The sequence below is a fragment of the Drosophila busckii genome, chromosome 2R (assembly GCF_011750605.1).
Source record: "Drosophila busckii strain San Diego stock center, stock number 13000-0081.31 chromosome 2R, ASM1175060v1, whole genome shotgun sequence".
Classification (NCBI taxonomy): Eukaryota; Metazoa; Arthropoda; class Insecta; order Diptera; family Drosophilidae; genus Drosophila; species Drosophila busckii.
In genome coordinates this window covers 4280892-4308384 of record NC_046605.1, presented here as the reverse complement: position 1 = coordinate 4308384, position 27493 = coordinate 4280892, and the positions used below count along the sequence as shown (strand labels likewise).

The following is a 27493-nucleotide window of genomic DNA, read 5'->3' as shown; positions in this document are numbered from 1 at the left end:
AACGGCAACTTTTAGCATAAAATGTTATATGCACAGTTTTCAATTTTCAGTTTTTCAATTATAGCACTGATCTTGACAAACACTCAGCGTTGTTGCTGTTAATTTCCTTGCAATGCAACTCAATTTGCCAGCAAGCTAATGTTGCCTGCAAGTCATAAATATCAAAAGCGCTAAAGCAATTTACAGTACAGCAGCCGTGTGGCATGCAACTGACCTGGCAAGTGGCAAGAACTCAAGTTTGAGCGTCAGCGCCACAGCCAAAAGCAAATAAATGCAAAAAAATTCAAATTATCTGCAAGGCAGCATAAAAAATAAAGCAGCGCTGAAAAGTACAGTAAAACTCCAGCGCGTAGTTGTGTCTGTGTGTAACTGTGTGTGTGTGTGCCAAACTTGAGTTCTTTGCACACATTCTGGCACTTGAACATTTTTCTTATTGTTTGCCAGCAAGTTGTTGAGGGGTGTGGAGCGGGGGGCAGTTACAGCGGTTCGGTTGTTGGAATTTGGTGGAACCAAATTGCGCGCGTTCCTTTTGTGCATGTGTGTGTGTGTGTGTGTGAGCTCTTAACGTGTTGGCCTTAAGTTGGCTTGGTTAGCTGTTCTCAGTTTTGCGTTTTCGCAAGCTTTGCCTTCTTTTTTTTTTTTTTTGGGTATTTTGGCGTTTTATTTGCATGCCAAAAGGCAACACACACACACACACACACACACACGTAAGTTAAGTGAAATGCTGCGTCTGTGTGCGGCGTTATGCTCATTTTTTCACATTTTCTTCAAGTTATTTTCTTGGTCGCTCTCTCTTGTGTGTAGGCGAACTTACTTTTGTGTTGGCTGCTTAATGCATGAGCGCAAATGAAAAATGAACGTAATACACTTGCCCCAAACACATATAATTGCACGCTGATTTACAAAATGGCCGCACACACACACACACACACACACATACAAATTGTGGCTAATAGCGTGTATTAAACTTTTGAGTTTTTGTGTGCTAAAGTTAAAGCCGTTTGCCCACATTTTGCTTTCTGCGGTGCGCTTGCGGTCTGACCGTAAAAACCTCAACCAAAAACAACAACAAAAAAAAACCAAGCAGAAATTAAAATAAATAATGTAGCAACTGTGCAGCAAAAAAAAAAGGGGAAAATATTTGACAGTTGGCATTTTGCAACAGTTTAGCAGTTAAACAAAATGTCAAGCGCACAAACATATTGAAATGTAAGCAATGTGGCAGCCTTTCGGCAACTTGCCGCAAAACCCATTCTCTGCCTCTCTCACTCTCTCTCTCTCTGTTGCTTTGTCTGGACTGCCTAAGCTCCATGTTGCTGCCTCCATGTGGCTTTTGAAGCTGACAATTTATTCATTGTATGCTCTGCTCGCCTTTTGGCTACACATAATCCATTAATGTTGCCAGCAACAAAGCCTTGACTAATAGCTGCAAGCCACTATGATATATACATATGTATATATGCTACATATATATGATTTTAATCTGCTGATTGATTTTTTGCAAGCTTTGCTTTAGTAGCAGAAGGCTGCACTTAGGAGAACTCTGAGCAAAATATTCCTATAGAGCAATATGAATTTTTAAACAAGCATTTGAGTTGCTTTAACTTTGAAACGCATAGATCGGGCATCAAAGTTAAAAATAGAATCGATAGATTGTTAATATCAAGCGACGTCTGTAGTCAGCTGCTCAACTATATAAACAAATAGTTTTGAGATTAATTTTAGATTTCTAAAGAAAATGTTGCTGTTGGAAATTCACAAGCCTCAAAAATTATCTCTAAGTGCAGTCCATAATTTTTTACATTAAGCTGTTGCTTTAAGCTTAACAACAATTTAATTTTGTAGCGCATGCAATGCATGAATTATTAATCTTCTTGTTGTTGTTGCTTGTATTATGCTGATTGCATTACATGGCTCATTTAATAAAATAAAAAGCGTAAAACAAATCAATTATTTTTCATATGACACCATGTCAAGCAATTTAATTAAATTACAATAATTAACAGTTGAGCAAATAGTCGACAGCCAATTGCAAAAGTTTTCCGCACAATTGCGTTGCATAAACAAATAGTGTTGCCTACTTTGTGGGGCGCATTGGCAGCACTGGCAGTTGTCATTTAGAGTCTCTCTGGGCTGACAGCTAATGCACTTAAAACTTCACAAAACGTCTTGTCAATGTTTAAACGCTTGCGCATGTGTGTGTGTGTGTGTGTGTGTGTGTGTGTGTGAGCGCGCACTCTGCGCCCCAAAAACGACAGCGTCAACGACTTGAGTGCAAAATTCAATTAACTTGCTTAAGCACACATACAATGACACACATGTGCATGTGTGTTTGTATATGTGAGCTATCAATTTCATGTCCAATCAAGCAGTCAACCAGCCAGTCAGGCAGCTGCAGTTGATGCTTGCAGTACATTGACTTACGTAAAAGCCAATGCGGATTGCCCAAAACCCCAGCCACTTAAGCAGATGTCAACTTCATTTTGCATATGCCAGCTGCCACCAATTGATGCAGCATACATATATGCAGCTGTCTCGCTTGCACAATCGATCGTTACAGCAGCAGCAGCTGCGGTTTGGTGCTTGCGTAACGCTCTAACTGTAAATGCAGCTAATTGTTTTGTGCGGTGCCCGCTCGGCTTAATTATTATGTAACTGCCCCAGCAACAACAAATGAGCGCATAAACAAAAGTCTAATTAAAACGCTTTGCATAATTATTTGGCGCACACACACAAAGTTGGGCGGCAGCTGTGGCAACCACATGGCCATGTCAGTGTCAAGTGACCTGTCAAATAAGAAAGCAGTTTGTCCAAATGTTACCGTTACCGTTACAACAACAGCAAAGTTTGACAGCCTTATGACGAGTGCCCGCCCAAACTAAACGCCCAACCCTATGGCGGGCTTATGTCAATTACAGCAGCTTTTCGTATCTGAGCGCTGCTCGTTATGCATTTGACAATTTCCACTCAATATAAATATATAAAATAAATGTGTGTGTGTGTGCGCACCTTTTTGCATTTGACAACACTATAAATAATCAATGAATTTGCTGCCATCTTATGTATTATGCAATTGATTCATTTTATTTGCTTTTCAATACAAATACAATTTATATAATAATCAATTGTTGGCACTTAAAATGCTGCCATTAAAAATTCCATTTGCTTTGATATAGATTATTTATTTATTGGCTTTGGCCTATTGGCGTGACTAGCAAGTAAATTAGTTTGGAATTCTTGTCGTGAACTTTTGAAAGAGAAAGAAGCAAAATTGCCCAAGCTCAAAGCCAAATGTGAGCTTGTGCGCTTAACTATACATTGGGGTATGTGTATTTAACACTAGACAGCAGCAGTGTGGGTCGAGTGGGTGGTGGGTGGGTGGTTGGAGTCAATGGTTAAACTATTGTTGTGCGTCCTGCTAGCCAAAGCTTAATTGGCTAGTTTAATTGTCAGCAAATGAAAAACAAAAGAAATTTAATCAAGCAAAGAACAATTGCTATACATAGACACACACACACAGGCACACACATACATGTGCATAAAAAGTGCAAACGTTTATTGGATTTAACGAGCGCTCAGTGTCGTCGCGTCGTGGCATGCGGCATGTGATATGTGGCAAGCAGTGGGTGTTGGTTGCAGCGCTCTCGACATGAAAGCACTTTTAACAACGTTGGCAGCTTAATTTAAATGTCACCTGCACTAAACAAATAAAAAGCAGCCAAAAAAAAAGGACGAAACGCTGGGGCGTGGCGCGTCAATGTAAAGCAACGCAGTTGGGCGTAGGATATTGTTAGTGACACTCTTTCAGCATTAAGTGTGTACATGACAAACACACACACACACACACAGACTGCACTTCAGCAGCCACTCAACACTTGTGTGTGTGTGAGTCCAGCGCTGTCTGCAGCTGCTTAAATATTTTGATTGCCAAGCTTTTCTTTTTTTTCCCCAACACAACAAAATAAACACACTCCCACTCTCTTTCGCTCTCACTCTCCCATTATAATGCCAATGAAAATAAATAATTGACAAGTTGGCAGCTAGGCAAATGCTGTAGCTCATAGTTCTAACATCAATTCCAAGTCTGAGCTCTTGCAATCGCCATTTTGTGCGCTGCTTTTCTTTTTGATTACTTTCTGCTTTCTTTTTTTTGGTTTTGTTTTTGTGGTTAATGGTGCGCGTCTTGTGTCTCATATCATTATGCATCATTAAGTTGATGGGGCCCAGCAACGGACACACTTCGATTTTATGGCAATCGAACATACGTTCCCAGCCCTGGCAGCGTCTGCTGTGCGCGCTATTAAGCAAAGGACAATATTTTTGTCGCCTTGCCTGGCTGATTGCAAAAGTCATAAGAGCCATTAAACAAAATAATAAACGCCAAAGCCAAGCCGTAGCTAATAATTTCATAGTTACTTATGTGGCCAGGCAAAGGGCGTAGTCAGGGGGGGCTGAGCTGTTAAAAATTCAATTTAAAAAACAAATATACAAGACAAACATAAATCAATCATTAACTTTGATACTAGTACACTGCAAAAAAAGAAGCAGAAAAATAATGTTGAGCTGTATTTGGCGCAGTTTTAATTTAAACTGTAAATTAACATTGCGTAAAATTTGTAAACTAAATTAAAATAAATAGCAACAGCTGCTGCTGAACTAATGTCGCTCCCTTTAATTACCAACTGACTACGCCGCTGCTCGCGCTCACTCTTATATGAGATTTTGGGGCGTTACGTAACGACTTATTAATCTATTGGTAATTAAATACTTTGTCCTTGCGTAAGACACAAATTTTGTTTGGCAACTTAACTTAATCAAGTGTTAATGCGCGTAATTAATAAAGTGTTTGCCAATTAGTTTTTGCAACGCCGTCGTCAGCGACATTGCATTACGTAAGACGCTTACGTCAGCGCGCGCGCGCGCACACACACAACTGTACAGCCCTATAACTTGCCATCTTTATGTCAACTTGGCTACATTCTTATTTATTTATTTTCTACGTTCTTATTATATTTTTTTTTTTTGCTGTAGCACATTTGCTTGACAAATTGTTTTGTTTGCGCCGCTTGACGTGGGCAATCGATAGCATAAAAAGCACTTTGCTTGGGTTAAGAATGTTGATATAGTATCACGTAGATAATATAGGAAAGCAGCGACAGACACACCCAGACGCACAGTAGTTGCCAGAGCAACAGCAGCAGCTAACATTATATATATATATATATATAGACTACGATTGACTAAAATTTCAATTTCATTATATGCTAACTTTTCTACACTTTTCTTTGCAGGTAAGTCGCAAATGCTGATGCCTTGAGCTGCTTACAACGCTCGCTCGTTTCGTTATAAAATCAAAGTACGTACACACACACACACAAACACACACAGGCACACCTACAGCAGTGTCAACAATGGCGTCAGGCCATGAGCAGCGAGCGTGGGCGAGTGTGAGATGAAATCAATAAAGTCAAACGTATCCTGCTGATAGCTGTTTAATGTTTACAATATGTCTTTATTTTCTTTGGCTGCTACGACGCTCAACGCCCTACACCATTTGCCTTTGAGTTTACCTTGAAGCCCAAGCCCTTTGGCAATTGCGCTGCGCTGTCTGTCTATGCAAAACGATTTGATAATATCCCCAGCGTTATGACCAGCTCCAGCTCCAACTCGAGCTGTAGCTGCAGCTGTTGTGATAGCAACTCTAGGGGTCGTGGCTAGGTCAAGCATAATGCCAAACAATTTAGTGCTTAGGTTGAGTGGGTGCTGCCGTCGAGTGTCGTCTGACAAAGGTATAACCTGCATTATCCGATTTGCATTTAGGTTTAGGTGAATGCGCTCAAAATGTGCAATTCAATTTAAAGCCAACCAAACAAACAGCAGCAGTAGCAGCACTAGCAACGGCAGTTAGTGGGGTAACTGTGTTTTGGCCCTGCAAAAAGCAGCTTAGCTTACAGGCCAAGTGGAACAACAGCAAGCTTAACATTGCGCATAAAAAATTCAAAGTCACTGAAACGCAACTTAAGCCATTTTTTTTTCTTTGCAACTCGTACATACGCTGGTTAGCACAAAATCAGGATAAACACACATGTACTACAAGGCAGGCAGGCAGTTAGAGTGAGATGCAGTGTGTGTGTGAGCGAGAGAGACACTGTGTGTGTGGAAAAGCGGAAAAGCGCACAGGAAGTTAGCACATGAGCAAAGTAGATTAAACACCGCAAAACAGGCGCTCAATGAGTCGCATGCAAATGCTACACACATACACACACACACATACACATGCATACAAAAGTTGAGCTGCATTTTTTTTAGTTTTATGCTGTTGCTGCTTTTTTTTGATGCCCACAAAGTGCGCTTAAAAATGTCAAAACAAACGTAGCAAACGCTTCTGCTACTCAAATCAGAGAATTGCACAAAGTGAATGCACAAACTGTTGGCAACTCATTGCCACACACACACACACACACAACAACTTTGTTGACCAACTCTAACTACTGTTGGCTGACTGATATGAGCATAAGTATATAAATGTTAGGCTAGGATTAAACACAAACACTTTTGCATTTAATTAGCATAGCTAAAAAATAAGATTAAATTAGTTTCGTAGCTTTCGAGCATTTATAAATATAAACAGAGCCAAAGTTGCATGCAAATGGCTTTGCATATGCAATGAAATTAGTTTCGCCCATTTGAATTGCTTAGTTGTGTGCAGGTTCAAGTAGAAATTAGTAACTCTTTGCACTAAATATTTATAGCATTTATTGTTAAATAAAATTTGATAGTAAGCAAGAACTGCAGCTTAAGCTATTACTATGCAAATTTGCATATTTAAGTTGTTAAATATTTTAATAAAAATCATATAATGTTTTCATCTTCATACTAGTTTTTATACTCTCGCAAAAGTAACTAGCATTTATATTAAGAATTCATAATTAGCTCAGCTTGCCCATTTAATTTCCATACAATTGCTTTTGTTATTGCTCATGCATTTGTAATTGGCTTTCATTAATTTTTAGCTGCTTTGGCTTAAACAAATGTTTTTACAATTATTGAGTCAACATTTCCTATTGCCGCATAAAGCGAATTAAGCATTTAACAAACCATAAAAAGCACATATAGAAATATTTTATGCATTAGCTTGGTTCACTTGCTGCGCACACAAGCAAAAGCGCGCACACACACACATGCACACACATGTAATGGCATTTTATAAAATGTATTTTACAAGTGTTTTATTCAATTCTTTTATACACTTTGACAACAAGAAAATATAAGTTAAGGTGTGCCATAAATTTGGCTTAGATATGTTTTCATTATTAAGTAAAATAGCTGCTCAAAGTGTATGCAGCAGTTGGTTGCAACCCATGTTAGACTCGTCCTACTTCTTACTATCTTCTTCAAAGTGTATGCTGCAGTTGAAATATTACTCAATGCTGTGATTACTAAGAGAAGCAAAGCTACGCTCAAGGTGTAAGCAGCAGTTGGTTTCAGTACTTTGCCTTTAATGATTTATTCAAAGTGTATGCAGCAGTTGCTTGCAGTCTCTTTTGTCATACGTTTGTATTCCTCCTCACTATTAAAAGTAGTGCAGCCTTGTTCAAAGTGTATGCAGCAGTTGTTTGCATCCCTTTTTCATACGTTTGCTTAATGCATTGCTCAAATTATATAAAGCAGTCGCTTCCAGTCGCTTGCAGTCGCTTTGTTATGCCCTTAACTTAATGCTTAGCCCCTTTGTATTGCTTACAACCATTCAGTCTTGCTCAAAGTGTATGCTGCACTCAGTTGCAGCCATTTTTTGCAACTCTTACTTAATGCTTTGCTCATATTATATAAAGCAGTCGCTTGCAGTCGCTTTGTTATGGCTTTTACCTAATGCTAAGCTCCTTTGTATTGCTCAGTCTTGTTTAAAGTGTATGCAGCTCTCAGTTGCAGCCTTTTTTTTATACGCTCACTTAATGCTAGTTGCTGCTGTATTACTCGTAATGCTTTTCTCTTGCACAACCGCAGCCACGTGGCGCCGCAATGTGTTAAATTTTTACAGTTGAATTGTGTGCTGTGCTGTGTGTGCGTGTGTGTGTGTGTGAGTGCACTGAGTAAATTTGAATTTGATTGAAAAGCATGTGACATAGCGCCACAAAAAAAGAGAGAAAAAAAAACCAAGAACCATTTGCTCGTTTGCTGCTTTTCCTACCTTAGCTTGTCGTTTCCTTTTGACGCTCGCAGCAGCGGCAGCAGCAGCTCGACGTTGTCGTTGTCGTCTGCAGTTTAGATAACGTTGAACGGTGCGCATCATTTGGCGCTCAGGTTTGACTGCTTACTTTGCCACACGTTGGGTTGCGTTGCGAGTTGCGGCTCTGCGGGTTGCGGGTGTGGTCTGGGTCTGGGTCTGGGGCTCCGCTTGTCAAATGGTTTTGTATAGATTTCTGCCTTTCCTCGCCAAAACGAAACCCGAGCGGGCTTTTGTGAGTTTTTGTGACAGCTTGTTAGACGTAGCGTGTACTCTAGTTAGTGCTAAGCCAGCAGCAGCAGCAGCAAGCTGGACAAAGCGTCTAGCTGAGGGAGTGGGGAGCGGGGAGCAACAAACTGACAACGATGAATGTAAGCGATTTATTTTATGATTTATTGCGTATACGCATTGTATGCGCTGCCAAGCTATATGCTAACAAATACAAACATGCATGCATGTGTGTGTGTGTGTGTGAGCCCATTTATTTTGCCGCATTGTTAACACTTGCAAATAACTTGGCTATTGAGATTTCCGTTGCTTTTGCACAACAAATGAAATGAACGCGCATGTAAATCGTGCGGCTTGGCAGCATTTAAAAATTTAAACTCAATCAACTGTCAAATTAGTGTGCATGCTTAATTTAAGCATTCAGTGTTTCGTGAGTCCCTTTTTTTTTTTTACATCTTTTGATAGCTTTTATTTTCGTTCAGTGCTCCCTTTTCGGCTGGCATTCGGCTCATAAATAAAACATGCACCTGTCACTCAATTAGGGAACCCTGAATAACAATCGGCTGCCGGCTCGACCCGTGCCAGCGCCAGCTGGGCAGCTTGGACAGCAACATTGCATGCGCCTGGCCCAGACCGGCACTGCCAAGTGCCAAAAGTTACAAATCAAAATGTATAAAACATGCAATTTGTTTGCCAAAAGTCACGCATAAAGTGCGCCCAGGCTACAGTCGAACTTCTTTAGGGACTAGCTACAAAAAAATAAGTAAATAGGAATTCAAATGAAAAGCACTCAGCATATAAGTCATATAGCTTTAGTGTGTGTATTAAGTGCTAAGAACTGAAAGAAAGTTAGTAACATTTTGTCTTGCTTTGACTCACTCAACCTGGGTGTGATGTTATTTCTATATGGTATCCATCACAACCTCCTTGAGTGAGCGATAGCAGGGTAGAATATCCACAAGAGCATGCCAACGTTTATGCAAAAACAATAAATATAAAGTGCAATAGTGAATGAATAATTATTTATGTAAGTGAAAAGTGCTGCGCGCTAAGCTAAGTCAAGTTATGTTATGTTAAAATATCGAGTTGTGACTGCCAAACTGATCTTGAAGCGCTGTGTTAAGCTAAGCAACATATGTTATGTTAAGTTTAAATTTTATGTTAAATGACCAATATTGAGTCGTGACAATCGAAGTGATCTTAACACGCTCTGTTATGTTAAGTTTACATTCTATGTTAAATAAGCTTATCGAGTCGTGACTATCGAAGTGATCTGAACGTGCCGCCACAAGTTATGCTCACTTTACATTTTATGTTAAATAGAATTAAGAATATCGAGTCGTGTCTATCGAAGTGTTAAGGTTAAGCTGGCTAACGAATGTTGTGTTCAGGTTATATTTTATTTTTAACAAGTTTAACAATATGGAGACGTGTTTAAACTAGAAAACACTTTATTTAAATGAAAATGAAATTATAAATAAATAATTTATCTCTTAGCTCTGATATTCAATTTCCACACACTCACACTTTAAGCGTAAAATCTTTGCCTAAGCTTGCGCTTGCGCTTGCTTCGAAAAAAGCGATTGCTTTAAAATTCATAATGCATGCTGGCCTCAGAGGCCTCGAGGGCAAAAGTCAAACTGCGAACATGCATAATAAAATTTTGGAAATGCCAATTTAATAATGCTTAATGGCAAAAATCATTTTTGGTAATAAATTTATAAACACATGCCAAGCAAATATTAGGCGGCTGAGCTGAGCTCTTGGCGCCTCTGTGCGTTGCCACATGCGTGTGTGTGTGGCTGTGTATTTGTGTGTGTGTGTCCTCGGGGCAAACACTCAAGCTGATGTTGTAGCATATTTCTAGGTAGCGGCAGAGAGTCTTGTGGCAAATATTTACCTTAATCAGGGGTTGCTGGTTGGGCATGTCAAAATAGCATTTGCAATTTTAAACACTTGAGACTTGTCGCCAGTCGCTTCATAATTTTCACAAGCAGTCAAAATGCGTACATGTGTATGTGTGTGTGTCTTCGCCTAATGACAATTTTCATTTATATAGATTGTTTTTGATTATTTTCTTTTGCGTTTTATGCTTGTTGTTGTTGTTGTTTTTGTGGTGCCTGCAGCTCGTTATTACACTTGTGGTTACAATGTGATTATTTATTAATTAAATTTGTTATGAGACAGCTCTGGCTTGTTACGTAGGCCTTTGTGGCTTTAAGCTTAGCAGGCAGCTCTATTATTTTTTGCATTTTAGCCTGCGCTGCTCTGCCTTTGTATGTTTTTATTATTATGTCTATACAGTTTTTTAAGCTCACTTAATTGGCTTTATGAGACCCTTTTCAGTAGAAAAGGTACAGAACTCTACCTGTGCCCAGTTTTAATGTCAAACGTAATTATTTTGCTATGCTCAATGCTGAGCCTGAATTATGTGCAGCTCAGCTGCAATAAATTGAGCCTGGCAAGGATACGCCTGCAATAAAAAATTAAAGCAATGGGATGTCCCCAACGCAATTTTCGTTTATGAAACAAGAGTGAGGCAGCATACAAACTATTTAGACAGCGCCAACAGCTCATGCGCTTAGTATTTTTATTTATTGCAAATAATTTAAAGTGACAGTTATGTTGATGACCCCTTTCTGGCCAGGGCTGGGCGCAAAAGCCGTTAGCTGCCACTCTTCACTTGCCAAAATGTCAGCATTACGCCAAACTGTGACAGCCTATCTCAGTCATGTCACAAGTATCCGTTCACACAAACACACACATAGAGACGCGCCCAATATTTTTGATTAAAATTGCAGGAAGGCAATCTGTATAAGGTAAAAATAGCATAGAGCAGAGCACACAAAGGGGTGGGGGTGTGGGGTAGCCAAGCAGGGGTGATTCGCTCTCTGTCTGGCAGCGATTTGTTCGCCCTTCGTTTGCCAATTGATTGAATTGAGCACATCGAGCCATGAAATGTTTGTCCGACGGCTAACAACTAAATCACCGTTGGCAGCGTTTGCATGTAGCTCTCAGTCTCAGTCACAGTCGCTGCTTTGCCCAGACAGCAAAAGTCTAGAGGCAAACCTACTTTATAGCATAAAATATATACAAATCAGTCCAACTTATTTTATTTATACTTTTAACTTGCACTATAAGCCATTAAATATAAACATGCAATAGTTTAACTTTTTTTTTAAATTGACAAATCTTTGCTACCCTTTCCCTCTCAACTTACAGCGTGTTTAGGCGCATTTTGCACAATTTTTCCTGCAGCGCGCAGATTTTTCGTTTTTCATGCAGAGACAATTTCATGCACATTTTCGCTGAAGAAAACTTCCTCCGAAAAGTTTGCGCAGTGTGCGCGATTTTTTGGCTTGAGTTCGTTTCACATTTTCTTCTCTTATTTTTTTTTGTCGATTTAATTTTTTTTTTATTATTGTCAGACAGCTATCGAAAAAGTTTTCTGTGCTATGTTTGGCCAAAAGCGTTGCGAACTAACAAAATGAGTTTATTTTTTGCTTAATTTCGCACAAATTAAAAGCGTAGCAGCAGCATCGGTTACAGCTGCAAAAAAAGTAGTAGAAAAAAAAATAAAGATACGAATAGATAGAAGTTTGGCTGGCTGGGAAAAAAATGTAAAAGTTTAAGCTGCGTGCGCTTGGCTGGAAATAGCAATTTTTCGTCGCGAATGCGAAAACTTTTAGACGGCAGTGTAAGGACTTGCGTATAAATATTAAGCTACATGTAAAACATACACATGTGTGTGTGGGTGTTTTCGTTGGTGTGTAAAGTAAATTACATAATTTTTTATTAAGAGTTTTTTCACCCCACACACACACACACATACACATATAAATATTTATGAGTGTGCGTATGCGTAGCACTTCTTAAAAGTCAATTCAAAAGCGCAACTTAACTTATCCAGACACTCCAATAAGTTTGCTTAAAGTGCTTAATACTTAAGCCCCTCGAGTGTGGGCCAAGTGTAGCGCAGACGAATCCAGAAGATCCAGACAGCTCAAGTTATAAGTAGCTGCAGCTACTTTATGTCTATAGCTCCGAATCGAAATGACAATAACTTCAAGTTGTTGTGTGTGTGTGTGCGGCAAATAAAAATACATTCAATGCTGTAAACATAAAGTTATCGATAGCAAAGCTGTTAACGCTTAGCTGTTAAAATTTGAATTAACATTTTATTGCAAAGTATTTTAAATAATTTGCTTAATGTTGTAAAAGTACTTCAATAAAATATCATTGCATTATACTTAATGTTATAAAAATTCCTTAAAATTGCTTATGATTCAGTTTTTTGCTTGTACTGTAAAATCCTTGGGCTGCCATTTGGCTAATTGTTCAGTTTGTTTTACGTGTAAGACTACAAATTGGCCAAAGCACACGGTTGTTGAAAACAGCAGCAGTCATGGCAGGTGCTTGCTTTACGGCGGACAGCAGCAATATACGGCAGACCGAAAACCCATAAAGCCGAGCCTCAATGACAGTGGCAAGGCATGGCCTGTGCTGCTCCTGCTGCTGCTCCTGCTGCCTACAAAGCAACGAGCTTACTGCCAGTTAGCGAGGCGGGTTCATAATAATTTAAATGCTCGGCACACAAACTGACATGGCAAAGACAAACAGAGGTCAAACCGAGGCTACAGTTGCTGCTGCTGCTGCTGTCGTTGCAGCTGAAAATGACTACGTGACAGGACACAGTGCAATGGTTTACATTTAAATCCAAGCGCAGCAGCAGCAGCAGCAGCAACAAAATTAGCACGACAAAGGGTCCGTGGGTTTTTGGTTTTAGCACTGTGCGAGACTTGGGAGTGGGAGTGGGAGTGGCAGGCAGCTGGGAGTAGTGCGCAGTTAATTTAGCATTGCAAGCTAACGACAAGAACAGTGGCTGGCACTCTAAGCAAATAGCAAACGAGACAATCCTTGCCGCCTTTGCCTGTTACTGCTGCTGCTGGCAAGGCAAACGGATCAACAACTAAGCAAACAAATGGCGTTGCAATTGAGCACGTTTTGGGCCAAAAGCGACAGCGACAGCAACAGTCGCCCCATGGAAATGAACTGAATGACAGCAACGCCACACGACGTTCAGGTCAAGTGCTCCAGCAACAGCAGCAGCAGTCTCCAATCATATGTTAGTACGTGTGGCTAATGATGTTGCAGTCTACGCAATAGCAAACGCAAACGCTCTTCGATTTGCCAAACGTGTCAGCAAGCAATGCGATGGGGCAAGGCTCTAACACAAATGTAAAGAAAAAAAAGAAAAGAGTAACAAGCGGAATTGGAATTGGAAGCATAACACTGAGAGAAATGCAAGCAAACTAAACAAAAATGAATGACAAGTTGGCATGAATATTCATAAATAAAAACATACTTAATATATTTTAATTTTCTCTAATATTTAGGGTGAAGCAAATCATAAATCATACTTCTTAATATATAGACAATCTTTTTAGTTTTTCAACTCGCCATTTATTATAATTTTGCAAAGCTGCTACATAAATTTTCAGCATCAAGTGTCAGATCATAAATTTTAGTTTGCAGCTTTTATTTTTGTTTTTTGCTGTGTAGAGCGTTTAACTGAAACGATCATATGGGTGTGCCGCAAACAGTTAAATGCCTCAATGCATATTGAGTAAACACGCATACGCACTGTAGGCTATGCCAACTAAGGCCAGCAGCAGCAGCAGCACTAAAGCTAGCGTAAAAAGCACAACAAGAAAGCAAAAACATCAGCTGGAATAAGAAAGGAACAAGCACACAGCGGCTCTGTCTTTGGCTAACAACCTCAACCTCAGCTTTGGCCAGTTGGCTGTTGTTGCTGCTGTTGCCTTTATTAGCTGCCATCTCCCCTGGGGGCAGGCGTCGCTGCTTCGTGAGCAGCAACTGGCACGTTGGCATAAAAGAAACATAACTAATTTGCATAAAATGTTTGAAACATAGTGCTTTGGAGCCAACACCGAAGCGACAGAGTGAACTTCTGTCCAAGCGGAAATCGAGTAAGTGAGTGGCTGTTGTTGTTGTTTCTACCTGCTGTGCTCTCCTGGCTGTTGGCTGCTGTTGTGGTCCAGACAACTTTGCTGTCAGCAAATAAGCCAAATAGGCAACTAAGTGAATCCCCTACAACTGACCGCCTCTTAGCCTTGCTATCTACACACAGCAAACAAAGGATATTTTTGCATTTCAAAGTCAAACTTAGTTACGTGTGTGCGTGTGTTCATGTGTCTATGTCTATGTGTGTGTGCCTCATATTAGCGGTTTTTGTTTCTTTGGCAACCTGACCACGTTGACACAAAGTTCTAGGCCAAAATGTCAGCAGACAATGCGCAAAGAGTGCAATTTATTTATTTTTATACAAGTGCTGTCTATGCAAAGTACAGTGAGCACACACAATAGCGAAAGTCAGTAATTGGAATGCACATTGTTTTTATATTAAGCAGAGTTACACAATAAAGTGAACAAATTTGAATATATTAATTTAATAAATCTTTTACTGCAATCAAACTGCTTTAGATTTGTTTATAAAATGCATTAATGTAATTTTTAGCTTAAATGTTATTTAATATCAGCGTCGCCCAAAATAGATTTGTTTAAAAAGTAATCAATTATAGGTGTGTTTATTTTATAAATTATAAAAGTTACAACGCTCTCGAAGTTGAAATTTAAATTAACTTCAAGTCTAAGATTTATCTGGAGCAAACTTTTCACAAGCAAATAGCAAGAGCCAAGGTAGGAAGACAACTTTAATATTTCTTAGAATCTAGAGCGCTGCTGTTTGCGGCCCAAAATTAAAATTGCTTCACCTTTTATTTGCCAACACCCACTGTATGTGTGTGTGTGTGTGTGTGTTAAAAGCAACAAGATACACATAATTTTAGCCAAGTTATGCACTTTGAAGTACGTTTATAATTTGAATACAAGTAAAAGGGCAACATGCCTTGCTTAAAGAATTTCCATTACTTGAAACGAACACAAAAAATGAAAATTTTGCTCTGTGTGCATGAGAGCATAATAAATCAATCTATTTAAGTGAACCCAACAGGCAACAACAGTTATGCATTGCTCTTTAACTTGCGTGTGCTTTACAGTTGCAGCAACTATTTTATATTTTATGGCTTTATAATAATTACACTACTTTTAATTTGCTCTCTCTCTCTCTCTCTTGCAGTTTGGTCAATCAATCAATGCCCGAGGCGGACAAGATACGCATAATGGTGGCACGAGCCTTGAACGTTTGGGAGAGCAACTCCAAGTTGACATTCCGTGAAGTGTACAGCAGTCAGGCCGATATACAAGTACTTTTTGCACGGTGCGTATGAGTGATATGCGTTAAAAATTGGCTGTAGCTAGAGTTATGTGCTGCGCCATAAAAAATAACGTTCTTACGTTACGCAATAAACTTGGCGCTGCAGCAGGCAACGCTCATAAAATGGGACACTTAAAACTGGAGGCAGCGATAAATATTCCCAAGTATTAAAAGCATGAAACCAATGAAGATGCTGACAACAACAGCAACAGCAACAGCAACAGCAACAGCAACAGCAACTGAGCGTAAACTGAGTCATGGCCACATTGATGTTAAATCAAAGAGTTTATGCTGCTGCTGCCCTGACTGCGCTTAGATAAAATGTTTGCCCGTTGCCATTGATTGAAGCTAATAATGTGCGTTTGTGTGTGTGTTTTGCAGGCGCGATCATGGCGATAGCTACAAATTCGATGGGCCTGGGCAGGTGCTGGCGCACGCCTTTTATCCCGGCACAGGACGCGGCGGCGATGCGCACTTCGATGCCGACGAGCAGTGGGAGTTCGAGTCCAGCACGGACGATAGCCGAGGTGAGTCTATTTATAATATGCATTATGCATTTTATTAGATAATAATGTAATGCAGCTGCTGCTGCTGCTGCTGCTGCTGTTGTGTGGTTTGCTTGCGGGCAAATTACTGGCCGGCGCCACAGCCACAAGGCAAAATCAATAAACGAGCGGGCAACCAGCTGGGCACAATGACTGGCGCCAGCGCCATCGCCAGCGCCAGCGCCTGCATGCGTTTTGTAATTTAGCGCAATAAATTGTGTGCAGCAGCAGCAACAGCAACAGACTCCCAAACCCACACCCAAACCAAACCATGAATGGTTTTTAATGCCAATAAAAAATTGTCAGCATGACGCGTCACGTTGGCAACGCCACAACTGAACAGTTATTGTTGCTGCTGCTTGAGTAAAATGTTGCAGCGACGCCATTTTTATGCCACTTACAAAGTCGTCAAGGCGACGACAACGCACGTCTTTGTGTCAGTGGCTTTTCTTTTCGCTTTTGCTGCTGCCATTAACCAATTCGCATGTTCTTCATTTTTTTTTTGTCTGCAGGCACCAACTTTTTAAACGTTGCCGTGCACGAATTGGGTCACTCGCTGGGCCTGGGCCACTCCTCGGACTCCAATGCGATTATGTTTCCCTGGTATCAGAACAATGAGGTGGAGGGCAAGCTGCCCGACGACGACCGCTTGGGCATACAAGAGCTCTATGGTGCCAAAAGCAAAACCTGGGGTGTCTACCGCCCACAGACCACGCCCTCAACAACGAGCACTACAACAACAACCACCACCACCATGCGCAGCTACTATCCACAAGTGCGACCCAAGAATCCCAATCGCCATCCCTACTATCCCAACTACTATCCAAACAAGGATCGCAGCCGCGATCGCGATCGCTATACAACAACAACTACAACAACAACTTCGACAACGCGCGCGCCAGCAACACGCCGCACTGCAGCCACAAGATCGCCACACAAGCCATATTACTATCCCGGCTATCCCACCTATGGCCAACGACACAACAAGCCCATCAAGCCAATCAAGCGCAAGCCCAAGCCAGACAAATGCTTGACCAACTACGATGCCATCTCCATGATACGCGGCGAGCTGTTCATCTTCAGAGGACAGGTAAGACACACAATTAAATGAAAACGCATTTTCCAAGTATTGCTATAAATTTAAATATTTATTGCGTATTCTTTTTACTATAATTTTAACATCAATTGATATTTTTATAATACGTATGCGTCATTTATTTCCTACAGTTTCTTTGGCGCATTGGTACCAAAGGCTTATACAACGACGAAGCTACCGAAACGCGCAGCTATTGGTCAGTTCTGCCCGAGGATTTCGGCAAAGTGGATGCAGTCTATGAAAATAAACAGCATCAAATTGTGTTCTTTATAGGTAAGTTTAAACGTTACTCGCGTTGCAGCTTAATATTTAATTACATTTTATTATTAGGGCGTCAATACTATGTCTTCGATTCGGTGAGTTTGGCGCCTGGTTATCCACAGCCCTTGACCAGCTTGGGTCTGCCGCCCTCGTTGACGCACATTGACGCCGCCTTTGTTTGGGGCTATAATAATCGCACGTATTTGACCAGCGGCACTTTGTACTGGCGCATCGATGAGTTTACGGGCAAGGTGGAGCTGGATTATCCCCGTGACATGTCCATTTGGGCAGGCGTGGGCTACAACATTGATGCAGCCTTCCAGTGGGAGAATGGCAAGACCTATTTCTTCAAGAATCTGGGCTACTGGGAGTTCAACGATGCGCGCATGAAAGTGGCGCATGCCCGGCCCAAGCTATCGGCACGCCACTGGATGAAGTGCCCGCGCAATGCCAACGATGTGGACGAGGAGCAGCGCTGGACGTCGCCGCTGGTCTCGGGCAGCAATGAGACAACGGCAGGCAATGCGGCGGCTGGCAGCACTAAGCAAATCTATAGACTGACTTTATGCTTAGTTTTGCTGTTTACGTCTTTAGCCTGACGTTTTTAGGATTGGCCTGCATTGATCTATAAATAATATATTATAAATACTAGCTTAAGTTTAGGCAACTGGCCACGCGTTTATATTTTTATTGAGTTGTGATTGAATTCAAGAGTTTCTGTCAACTTCCGCATATGGAAAGCTTGCCAATTGTGCCTACTACCAGCATAATTGCTTGAGACAGTTGCTGTCAAACTGTAATGTCAGCAGAGTTTCATACAATATACATACCTAACTATTAGTTTATATATACAATGACTAGTTACATAAGCAGCTGCGAACGATAAATCGAGAAATTCAGAGCCACAACTGCCTTATAATTAAGTACAGTATTCTCTTTGAATATATATATAACCAACAGATGGGCTTAAGCCCACACATTTGTATGTATGTAGCTATGAGCTACCCGAATATATATTTTTTTGATTTGTGTTTTGTGTTCAAGATTGCCTTTCTAATAATATTTATTTTTAAATAATGTGATATTATCTTAAATTTAATGTGTGCGTTGAAAAACAAACAAAAGCAAGCAAACAACAAAATAACACAATATGCCTTATACAATTTGCTTAGAATCCGAATTCTTACTAGTGTTAGTTATACTTTTAATTTACGCTTAAACAAGATTTTAGGTTGAACAATTGTATTTTTAAACATTTTTTTAATAAATCATATTGAAAGTAATAATTTTGAATTGAAGCGATCTCTGCTATTTAAAAACAATTAAGTTAAAAATAAAACAAAAAGTTACTTTGGGTACTTGGAGAAAAAGTTAGCCACGAAAAAGATAGCCAGCTAGCGGCAATTTTATGAAACATCAACCGAACAGAAATTAACAGAAGATGGCTGCACTAAGCCGCGACACGCACCAGCAGCTAGTCGCGACACTAACCCGTGTTAATCGAGGTAACAACCAACAACACTTTGCAGCTTAAAGTATGCAGCATTTTCGGAGTTGTTTCTGCACGGACAATTCCTGCAGGGAAAAATAGCCATAACTCTGCCGTATCCTGCCGAATTTTCAAAATTTTTGGATTGCCACACTCGCAGGACGCCACTCTATCGATCGGCATTCAAATTTGAAAAATTTCGATTTTTCACTAAAAATTACTTTGGCCCATTGGACCAAAATTCAGAAAGGACGCAAACCACTTTTTGAGGTTTCAAGCCACTGTTTACGTCCTGGCTAACTTTTGGTCCAAGTGTCCCAAAGCAATTTTTGTTCAATTTTTTATTTAAATTTTAATTGTTTTGGTAATTTTGGCGATTTAATTTTGAAAATTCAAATGCAGAGGAATTCCGACACACTCACTGTTCAATCAGCATTCAAATTTGGAAAATCCAAAAGATTCGATTTTTTGACAAAATTCATGATGGTTACATCACGATTTTTCTCAAAATCGCGAAAAAATTAAAAGTTGTAAAATGCAAAATGTAATGATGCAACTGTTGTTTCTAGCATCAATTTACGAGCATAAACAGTAAACAGTTAGAAGCTGAACTAGCTAAAAAAAAAACTGATTAACTGTTACCCGTTTTACTAAGCGTGGAAAGCATAAATAGATGGTTTAAAATGGTATGAACAAAAGAGTATAAAACATTAAACCGTTTTAGAATCGGATATTTATTGTCCTTGTTATAACAAAAATACATATGCTTAGCGTTTTGTTATATTTCCAGCCAGTATAAAACAAAAGCAAATACATTATATACATCAATCAATATCTCAATATATTAGGCAGTAGTTATGAAAAACAACTGAACATAGTAGCTACTTGGTTAAAGCACAATTTTGACTGGGTTCAATATGCAACGATAACAGCTGATAAAAAGTGAATATAACTAAGTATAGTTAAGCAAAAAAAAACCATAATAATCAAAACAGATGTATCATGTTTATAGATAAGGACATTATCTATGTAACTCCCTGGACAGCTAAATGGAAAATACTTAGTAGATAGTAACTGATAATTGAGGCATTGACAGTGCAACTGACTTGACATTTGTAAAGAGCCAAATATTTGCATTTCGTTGATGAACATAGAACACAACTGTTATGCAAACTACAAATAGTTTGTCTTACTCAAATAGATTTGCTAACTTTGATATCTTATCGCCCACACAGATAATTGACTTATATGACAATAGGCGTAAATTACTGTAACAAGCTCTCGCCGGCCCCCAAACTCAAAAGCGAACTTAACTCTCTCACTTGTTCGCTCAATTGCACTCACTTAAGTTTCAAGAGCAAGCAACTGTCATTAGTCGATGCGTCACGACGACATGACGAAAGCGAGGAGTGCGAGAACATAATCACTGAGCAGGGCGCAGGTGAGAGGTGATCGGACCAAATTGGCCAGCACGCTACCGAAGCGTCGACAGTCGTGCATGGAACGCAGACAGCGGCAGTAGTTCAATATTTAAATACGGAGCAGTCGCCGTAATTTATAAAAAGCGCGCCTGGTCAGCTACATAACAAGTGCACGCAATCCATATATACATCTATATATAAACATTTATAACTGGTAATTTAAATTAAAGACAATTGCAAAGTGAAGTGGCGCAGCTGAAAAAGTTCGGAGCAGATCAAAGCACTGATTAGAAATCTGTTGTACTTATAACTAAAATTTACGAGTATGACTAAGCTATACACTCACTATAACTGGAGAATACCAGCTGAACTCAAGTCTGGGCATTTAATTTAATCTAATCTGCAGATTGTTTAATGTGTTTTGTTTGCCAATATTGATGACAAACTGTTTCACAAATTCCATCACCTGCTGGCCTTACTTAGTTCATATCTAATCTAATGTATAAAACAGCATGACAACCCAAATAGAATAGCCGGAAAGAAAATTAGTAACTTATCGCTAAACTTGTTCAATAAATCAAAGTCTTCTTTACATAGCCAACATGAGCGCCAATGAGGACTATGCCATACGCCCGCTGAGCGCTGAGCTGGCGCTGAAGGCGCAACAGGAACTGGGCGAGGTGCCCGAACGCATTGAAGAGGACATCAACATGCTGCGCGCATGGATCTCAAAGCAGCCGCATCTGAGCGCACGCCAGGATGCACAATTCCTAGTGGCCTTTCTGCGTGGCTGCAAGTACAGCATAGAGAAGACGAAGCACAAGCTGGACAACTTTTATGCCATGCGTGGAGCAGTCCCCGAGCTGTACAAGAATCGCTTTGTGGGCGAGAAACAATTGGCTATCTTTAAAACCGGGTATGCACTTTTCCACTTTAAAGTCTCTTTTGTTGTAAATCAATTGATTTTCCCATTAAAGCTGCCTGTTGCGTCTGCCCAAGCCGCTGACAATCGATGGTCCACGCATACACATATCACGCTATGCCCAGTACGACGCTGCTAAGTATTCCATTGCAGAGGTCATGCAGGTCAACACAATGCTGGGCGAAATACAAATACGTGAAGACGACAATGCTATGGTCTCCGGTTTTGTTGAAATTATCGATATGAAAGGCGTCACGGCTGGGCACATGTTTCAGTTTGATGTGGTGCTAATTAAGAAGCTCGCAGTGCTGGGCGACAAGGCATTGCCGTATAGACCCAAAGGCTTTCACTTTATCAATGCACCTGCCACCGCCGAGACGGCCATGTCCATAGCCAAGAGCTTAATGAGCGAGAAGATACGCAAACGTTTTCATATACACTCCAAACTGGATACGCTCTATGAATATGTGCCCAAGGAGTGCCTGCCAGCTGAATATGGCGGCACCAATGGCTGCATACAAGATGTTATCGACACTTGGACTCAAAAGCTGGAGAGCTATACGCAATTCTTTGAGCAAGATGTGGCCTATGGCACAAATGAAAAGCTGCGACGTGGTCAGCCCATTAACTCGGAAACACTTTTCGGCTTGGAGGGCTCCTTTAGAAAATTGGACATTGATTAGTTCTTATGGTTCAGTACACAATTAAGTATTATTTCTTTGTAAATTATTAACGTTTAAACAAAAAAGCACAACAATAAATATACATACTTTAATTTAACTGGGCAGTAAATGCTGTGACTAAAACCAAATTGTTGCTGTAGCTGCTCAAAGCTTAGCTTGAGCGGCTTGCTTGGACTTTTTGTTTACAAACTCATGTGCAAAATCATGATAGGGATTGGCTGCTTCACGCACTTGCTCCAGCCATTTGGCAACCTTTGGAAACCGCTTTTCGCTAACATTGTACATACAGAGCTCTGAAAAATACACAACATTAATGCATAAACAAAGGTAGACTACGCGACTTACTAATCTGTTCAATTTCAACGCTGCCAAATAAATCAGCTATTGTTAACTTGTCTCCGTTAAGGAAACCCTTGTCCAGCCAAAAGCGCTCGAGTAATTCCAAGTTGGTCTCAACATCTTTGATGTATTGATCGATCTTGTCTGCCTTTGGCTTGGGTGCAATCCCGTTTATAGGTAGCAGCCAAGCATCGCGGAAGTACTTGCCACAAGCCATACGCAAGTTGAGGTGTTGCCACTCCAGGAACTCATCCACACGTGCACGTGCCTGCAAATCCTTTGGATATAATTGCTGGCTTATCTGTCCTTTATCAGCCAAGTAACTAAAACAAAGTAAATTTTTATAAATTTATATTGTACTTTGACTAAAGTGCAAACCGTGTCATGGCAATGCTCTCGCCCATATGAAAATCACCGTCCACCAGCGCTGGCACCTTCTGGAAGCGATTAATCTTCTTGTACTCATCTGTCAACTGTTCACCTGCATAACAAAGCTTTTAGAGCACCTGCACCGATCTCAATTGCAGCAGCTTGTAGTACTTACGTTTGCGCAATGCTACAGGACAATCTTCAAAGGTAGCTTTGCTCAATTTAAGTCCAAGCCATAGAGCACGCGATGGCGGCGAAAGAAAATCGTAATAAAACTTAATAGACTTTGCCATTTTAAACAAAATAGCAATTATGTGCAGCGGCTAAACAAAGTACAAAGTGCAGTAGCCGTTTTACAACACAAATATCGCTAGCCAGTTACCAACACTGCTTGAGCTAACTAGTATAGCTATTTCGCTCGCACACGATTGGGCGCTTGAATTTGAATTTCAAATTGAAGGAAATTATGCACAAAAGCTGCTGCTGTCAGTCTAAATGTGAAACGTCGCACAAATGAATCAAATGTTAAATGCCACACACACACACACACACACACAGACACATTAAGATATTGGAGCATCAGCTTATCAGTTGGCAAATGTGCATAAATCAAAGTGTCAAACTCTAGGTTATTGTCCAAAAAAATGTAGATACAAAAATGTTTAAAAGGGGCCAATTATGCTTACAATTTTTTTTGTTGCTGTTTATTTTTTTTTTTTTTTTGACATTCAAACAAATTTGTTATAATTTATTAACGTACTCAACATGGGTCGCTACAATACACTGTCAATTATTTCAATAGTTTATATGTATGTAGACTAAATTTACCTATGTATGTATGTAATATATGTATATATATGTAAACTAGTATCAAAATTAGTAGAAACGACACTTAACTAATGAAAAATAATTATCAAAAATTATATGCTTGTATATATGTATTTATATGCATGTATTTGTATGTGCGTATCGATGCTTAACTTAAAAGCCAACAACAACTTAGCATAGTACAAAATATAGAAGACCTTTCCGAAATGAGCAGGGGGGTAACATGTACACATGCTTGTCATGTTTGTATGTATGTATGCAGTTAGATAAGAACAATAAATTATAATCGACTTTCATGAGGTTTGTTGCCATTTGATGGCCGTTTAAGTTTCTTCTTTAGTGTGTGTGCACTTTGCATTAAAATTACATTTACTTTTTTCTTTTTGCATTATAATCTTGTTCAAATTTATGTTCGATGTTGCTTTCTATGAATTTTTATAAAATATCAGGTTCTGCTATGACCAATGTTTCACTTTAGCTCTGCACTACATACAATTAAGTAGAATGTATATATAAATATATATGTATAGAGAGAGGAGGAGGTGTTTGTTTGTTTGTTTGTTGTATGTGCAATCTGGATATACAACTAGTTATCTGCAACAGGGACTGCATCTGTATCTGCATCTGCATCTGCGCTTGAGCCGCGACCTCAATCAAAGTTCAGTTTGCGAAACGAACCTTCCGTGGTGACAGGAGACACGATGGTGGTGCGCGCCTGCTTCTCACAGGCCTCACGCAAGTTCTCGTCGACTCTGTAGCGTTCGTCCTCCTTGAAGTAAGTCTCGAAGCTCTTCAGCTGCTCCTCATAGCGTGCTGGGGCATCGTTGAGCGAACTGTTGTTGCCGCCCAGCTCTGTTGGCAGATATTCCTTACCCAGTGCACGCGCCAGCGAGTCCACATTGGAATGTATGTGCAGCTAAGGACAAGCAGATAATTAGTTTACGTTTAGCAAGTTGACCTGCATACGCACCAGTTCCTTCTGCTTCATTACATTCCGCACCAGGCCAAGCACAAATTGAGTTTCTCGCGAGGCGTGCACAATGTGCGTGGCCACTAAATTCGTGGGTATGCCATGCTCGAGGAAGGCATTCATGCGCTTGAACATGCCCGCATCGAACTGCAGCATAAGTGAATAGGGGATTTTTGTGAAATCGATGATTTCAATGACGCCAGCAATGTTCCAATTGTCGTCTGTGTTGATCTCAATTTCGGAACGGAATGCATGAAAGCGAAAGATGTCGCTGACGCTGTGCTTGGAAGTCTCAATGTGTCCCATGCGTGTGTAGTGTATACGCGGGCCACCGGGACCTATGGGATTTGGTAATGTTGCGAAAATTCTGGAAACAATAAAACAATTAAAAATTAATTTGTTGGGCTTATCTACATCTGCTCTTACCCCGTTCTGGCCAACTCGTAGAGCTTTTCGTCTATGCTGCGCGACTTGAACAGCTCGTGCTCCTTGGTCTTGTATGTGTAATAGAACAATATGCGCTTCTGTGCCTCCTCCACGTCCCAGTGACAGAAGCGCAGGAATGCAACCAAGAACTGATCATCGGTGCGTGCGGTCAGATAGTCTTGCTCATTGATCCAGTTGCGCATTTGTTCAATCAGCGCCGCCATGTTCTCATCGATCTCATTTAGCTGCGTGCGCGCCACCTCCTTCAGCTCTGGCGCCAGCTCTCTGATATTAGCCATGTTGTGGAATTAACTGCAAAATTTGGAATTTCGAAATTTTAATACAAAAATTTCGAAAGGTGATGTTGTCCAAAATGTTTCTAAAGTGGCTACTGTACTCGAACTAAGCAGGAACACGACTAATGACAAAATCGACGCCTGCTTTGAGGCAACAGCAAAGCACAAACAACAACAAAGGCAGCGAAAAAAATAAATATGAGTGTAAATGTACTAGCCAAAGCTAGAGCGATTCGTAGTTAGCGTAAAGCAATGCACAGTGGTGCAAAAGCAATATGCAAGCAGGCAAATTAATTGAGCTTTCCCATAGATAACAACATAATTGTTAAAGCAGTAAATTGCAAATTTATGGCTTATAATTTATATGTATTAATATTGTGCGTTAAATTAAAGTGCCAACAACTAGAAAATGCTGCACACAATTAATATAGCAGCTTAACAAGCATTTTGGCGTCACTGTGCAGCGACAGTTATGCGATAAGATAACTCTCAAAAGTACATATCTACCCTGGTGTGTGGTGTATGGTTCGATTAATAGATGACGCTATAAAAAATATGTGAAAAAGTTGCGCGGCCTTTGCAGCTGCACTTCGCTGCCTCTTTAATCCCCAAGCCAACCCTCAGACCTTGACTTATCAGCTATATAGCAGCCAATTAAGTTGTAATTGCTGCCGAAACTCTTAAGTTTCCACAGCAAAATGCAGTGTCCAGTTTTAGTCGCACTATCAAAACTCAACAGTTGGTCATAAAGAGACCTTCGAGATTAGCTGGAACTGATTAGCGTAGAGTGAGAGCAGCAGCAACTGCTAGATTTTTAGTTTACGCACAATTGCCACGAGACACAGTTGTTATGGCCAACATACGTCCGCTTAGCGCCGAGCTGCGCCACATAGCCGAAACGGAGCTGAACGAGGTGGAGGCGCGTCTGCCAGAGGATATAGCAACGCTACGTGAGTGGCTGGCCAAGCAGCCGCATTTGAAATCACGTGACGATGAGCAGTTTCTGGTGGCTTTTCTACGTGGCTGCAAGTTTAGTCTGGAGAAGGCCAAGTCCAAGCTGGATCACTTCTATACAATCAAGACCATGATGCCCGAGCTGTTTGCCAATCGCCAACTGGATGACAAAACGCTAGCGCTTTGCCGCACTGGGTGCGTTACTCAAAGATATTTAAGCAGTTTATCTTACAACAATATTTAATTTGATAGCACCTATCTGCGTTTGCCCAAGCCCTTGGGGCCGGGTGGTCCACGCATACAGCTAACGGACTATGCCAAGTTCGATCCCAAAGTGTTTAAGCTGCTCGATTTGTTTCGCTATCAGACTGCGCTGCTGGAGCGCCAAATACGCGAGGATGACAACAGCATTATTAGCGGCTATGTGGAAATATTGGACTTGTCCAAAATGAGTCTCAGCTTTCTGGCCCAAATGGACTTTCCGCTGTTTAAGAAAATGGGCGTCTTTGCCGAAAAGGCGCAGCCGACGCGCGTCAAAGGCATACACTTGGTTAACTGCCCCAAAGAGGCGGTAACAGTGCTCAACTTGGCCAAAAGCTTAATGCCAACAAAGCTGCAGCAACGTGTAAGTAGCGTGTAAATTATCAAATGTCTAGATTTATAACAGATTGTATCAATGGGGAAGTACACAAGATACTTTCAGTTGATAAGCGTTTAGTCATGAAAATAATTCTAAACTCGCTTTATCAACATATATAAATGTTTAATAGGCAAGTTTTATTGCTATATTGCAGTTCTACATCTACAAGAACCTGGAGGAGCTGTATAAGGTAATTCCACGCGAGTATTTGCCTGAGGAATATGGCGGCAGCAATGGACGCATTGCAGAGATTATAGCACAAATGGAGTCAGATATACGCGCCTATACGGATTATCTACAGCAGGATAGTCAATATGGTGTCAATGAGCAGCTGCGTCCTGGCAAGCGCCTGAATCCCGATACGCTCTTTGGCATTGAGGGCTCTTTTCGTAAATTGGATATTGATTAACTAACTGAACTGAATTTTGTATTTATTAGTTTAAATTAAATAATGAAATTAAACAAGTTTGCATTAGCATATGTTAATCTATATCAGATGTCAAAC

The 27493-nt window shown here is 40.4% G+C and overlaps 5 protein-coding genes across 7 annotated transcripts in view; 3 read left to right on the top strand and 2 right to left on the bottom strand.

Moving 5' to 3' along the window:
- Positions 1 to 18695, top strand: part of LOC108596750 (matrix metalloproteinase-2) — an 82008-nt gene extending 63313 nt beyond the window's left edge. For both annotated transcript variants that reach the window (XM_017982825.2, XM_017982826.2), the window contains 5 exons: positions 15612 to 15752; positions 16131 to 16276; positions 16807 to 17384; positions 17522 to 17663; positions 17721 to 18695. In XM_017982825.2, coding sequence (XP_017838314.2) covers positions 15612 to 15752; positions 16131 to 16276; positions 16807 to 17384; positions 17522 to 17663; positions 17721 to 18250 — 1537 coding nt within the window. In that variant the 3' untranslated portion in view covers positions 18251 to 18695. The remainder of the gene's footprint in view (positions 1 to 15611; positions 15753 to 16130; positions 16277 to 16806; positions 17385 to 17521; positions 17664 to 17720) is intronic.
- Positions 18696 to 20620: 1925 nt separating this feature from the next.
- Positions 20621 to 22192, top strand: LOC108595000 (alpha-tocopherol transfer protein-like). 2 transcript variants are annotated; one of them, XM_017980132.1, is made up of 3 exons: positions 20621 to 20775; positions 21159 to 21477; positions 21539 to 22192. In XM_017980132.1, the coding sequence occupies exons 2-3, from the start codon at positions 21164 to 21166 to the stop codon at positions 22164 to 22166; spliced, it is 942 nt and encodes a 313-aa protein (XP_017835621.1). In that variant the 5' UTR covers positions 20621 to 20775; positions 21159 to 21163; the 3' UTR covers positions 22167 to 22192. The 2 variants fall into 2 exon arrangements, with proteins under 2 accessions (XP_017835621.1, XP_017835623.1); XM_017980134.1 differs by having other exon boundaries at positions 21145 to 21477.
- LOC108597580 (glutathione S-transferase theta-1) lies at positions 22173 to 23266 on the bottom strand. Its single transcript, XM_017980135.2, has 4 exons — positions 23050 to 23266; positions 22884 to 22986; positions 22512 to 22828; positions 22173 to 22459 (listed from the first exon to the last, which is right to left on the bottom strand). Exons 1-4 carry the CDS (start codon positions 23165 to 23167, stop codon positions 22311 to 22313), a joined length of 687 nt encoding a protein of 228 aa, XP_017835624.1. The 5' UTR covers positions 23168 to 23266; the 3' UTR covers positions 22173 to 22310.
- A 543-nt stretch (positions 23267 to 23809) lies between these two features.
- Positions 23810 to 25488, bottom strand: LOC108596532 (retinol-binding protein pinta). The gene is made up of 3 exons (XM_017982723.2): positions 25099 to 25488; positions 24673 to 25039; positions 23810 to 24618 (listed from the first exon to the last, which is right to left on the bottom strand). The coding sequence occupies exons 1-3, from the start codon at positions 25395 to 25397 to the stop codon at positions 24352 to 24354; spliced, it is 933 nt and encodes a 310-aa protein (XP_017838212.2). The 5' UTR covers positions 25398 to 25488; the 3' UTR covers positions 23810 to 24351.
- Positions 25489 to 26244: 756 nt separating this feature from the next.
- LOC108596533 (alpha-tocopherol transfer protein-like) lies at positions 26245 to 27404 on the top strand. The gene is made up of 3 exons (XM_017982422.2): positions 26245 to 26543; positions 26601 to 26973; positions 27143 to 27404. The coding sequence occupies exons 1-3, from the start codon at positions 26245 to 26247 to the stop codon at positions 27395 to 27397; spliced, it is 927 nt and encodes a 308-aa protein (XP_017837911.1). The 3' UTR covers positions 27398 to 27404.
- The last annotated feature ends 89 nt before the right edge of the window (positions 27405 to 27493 follow it).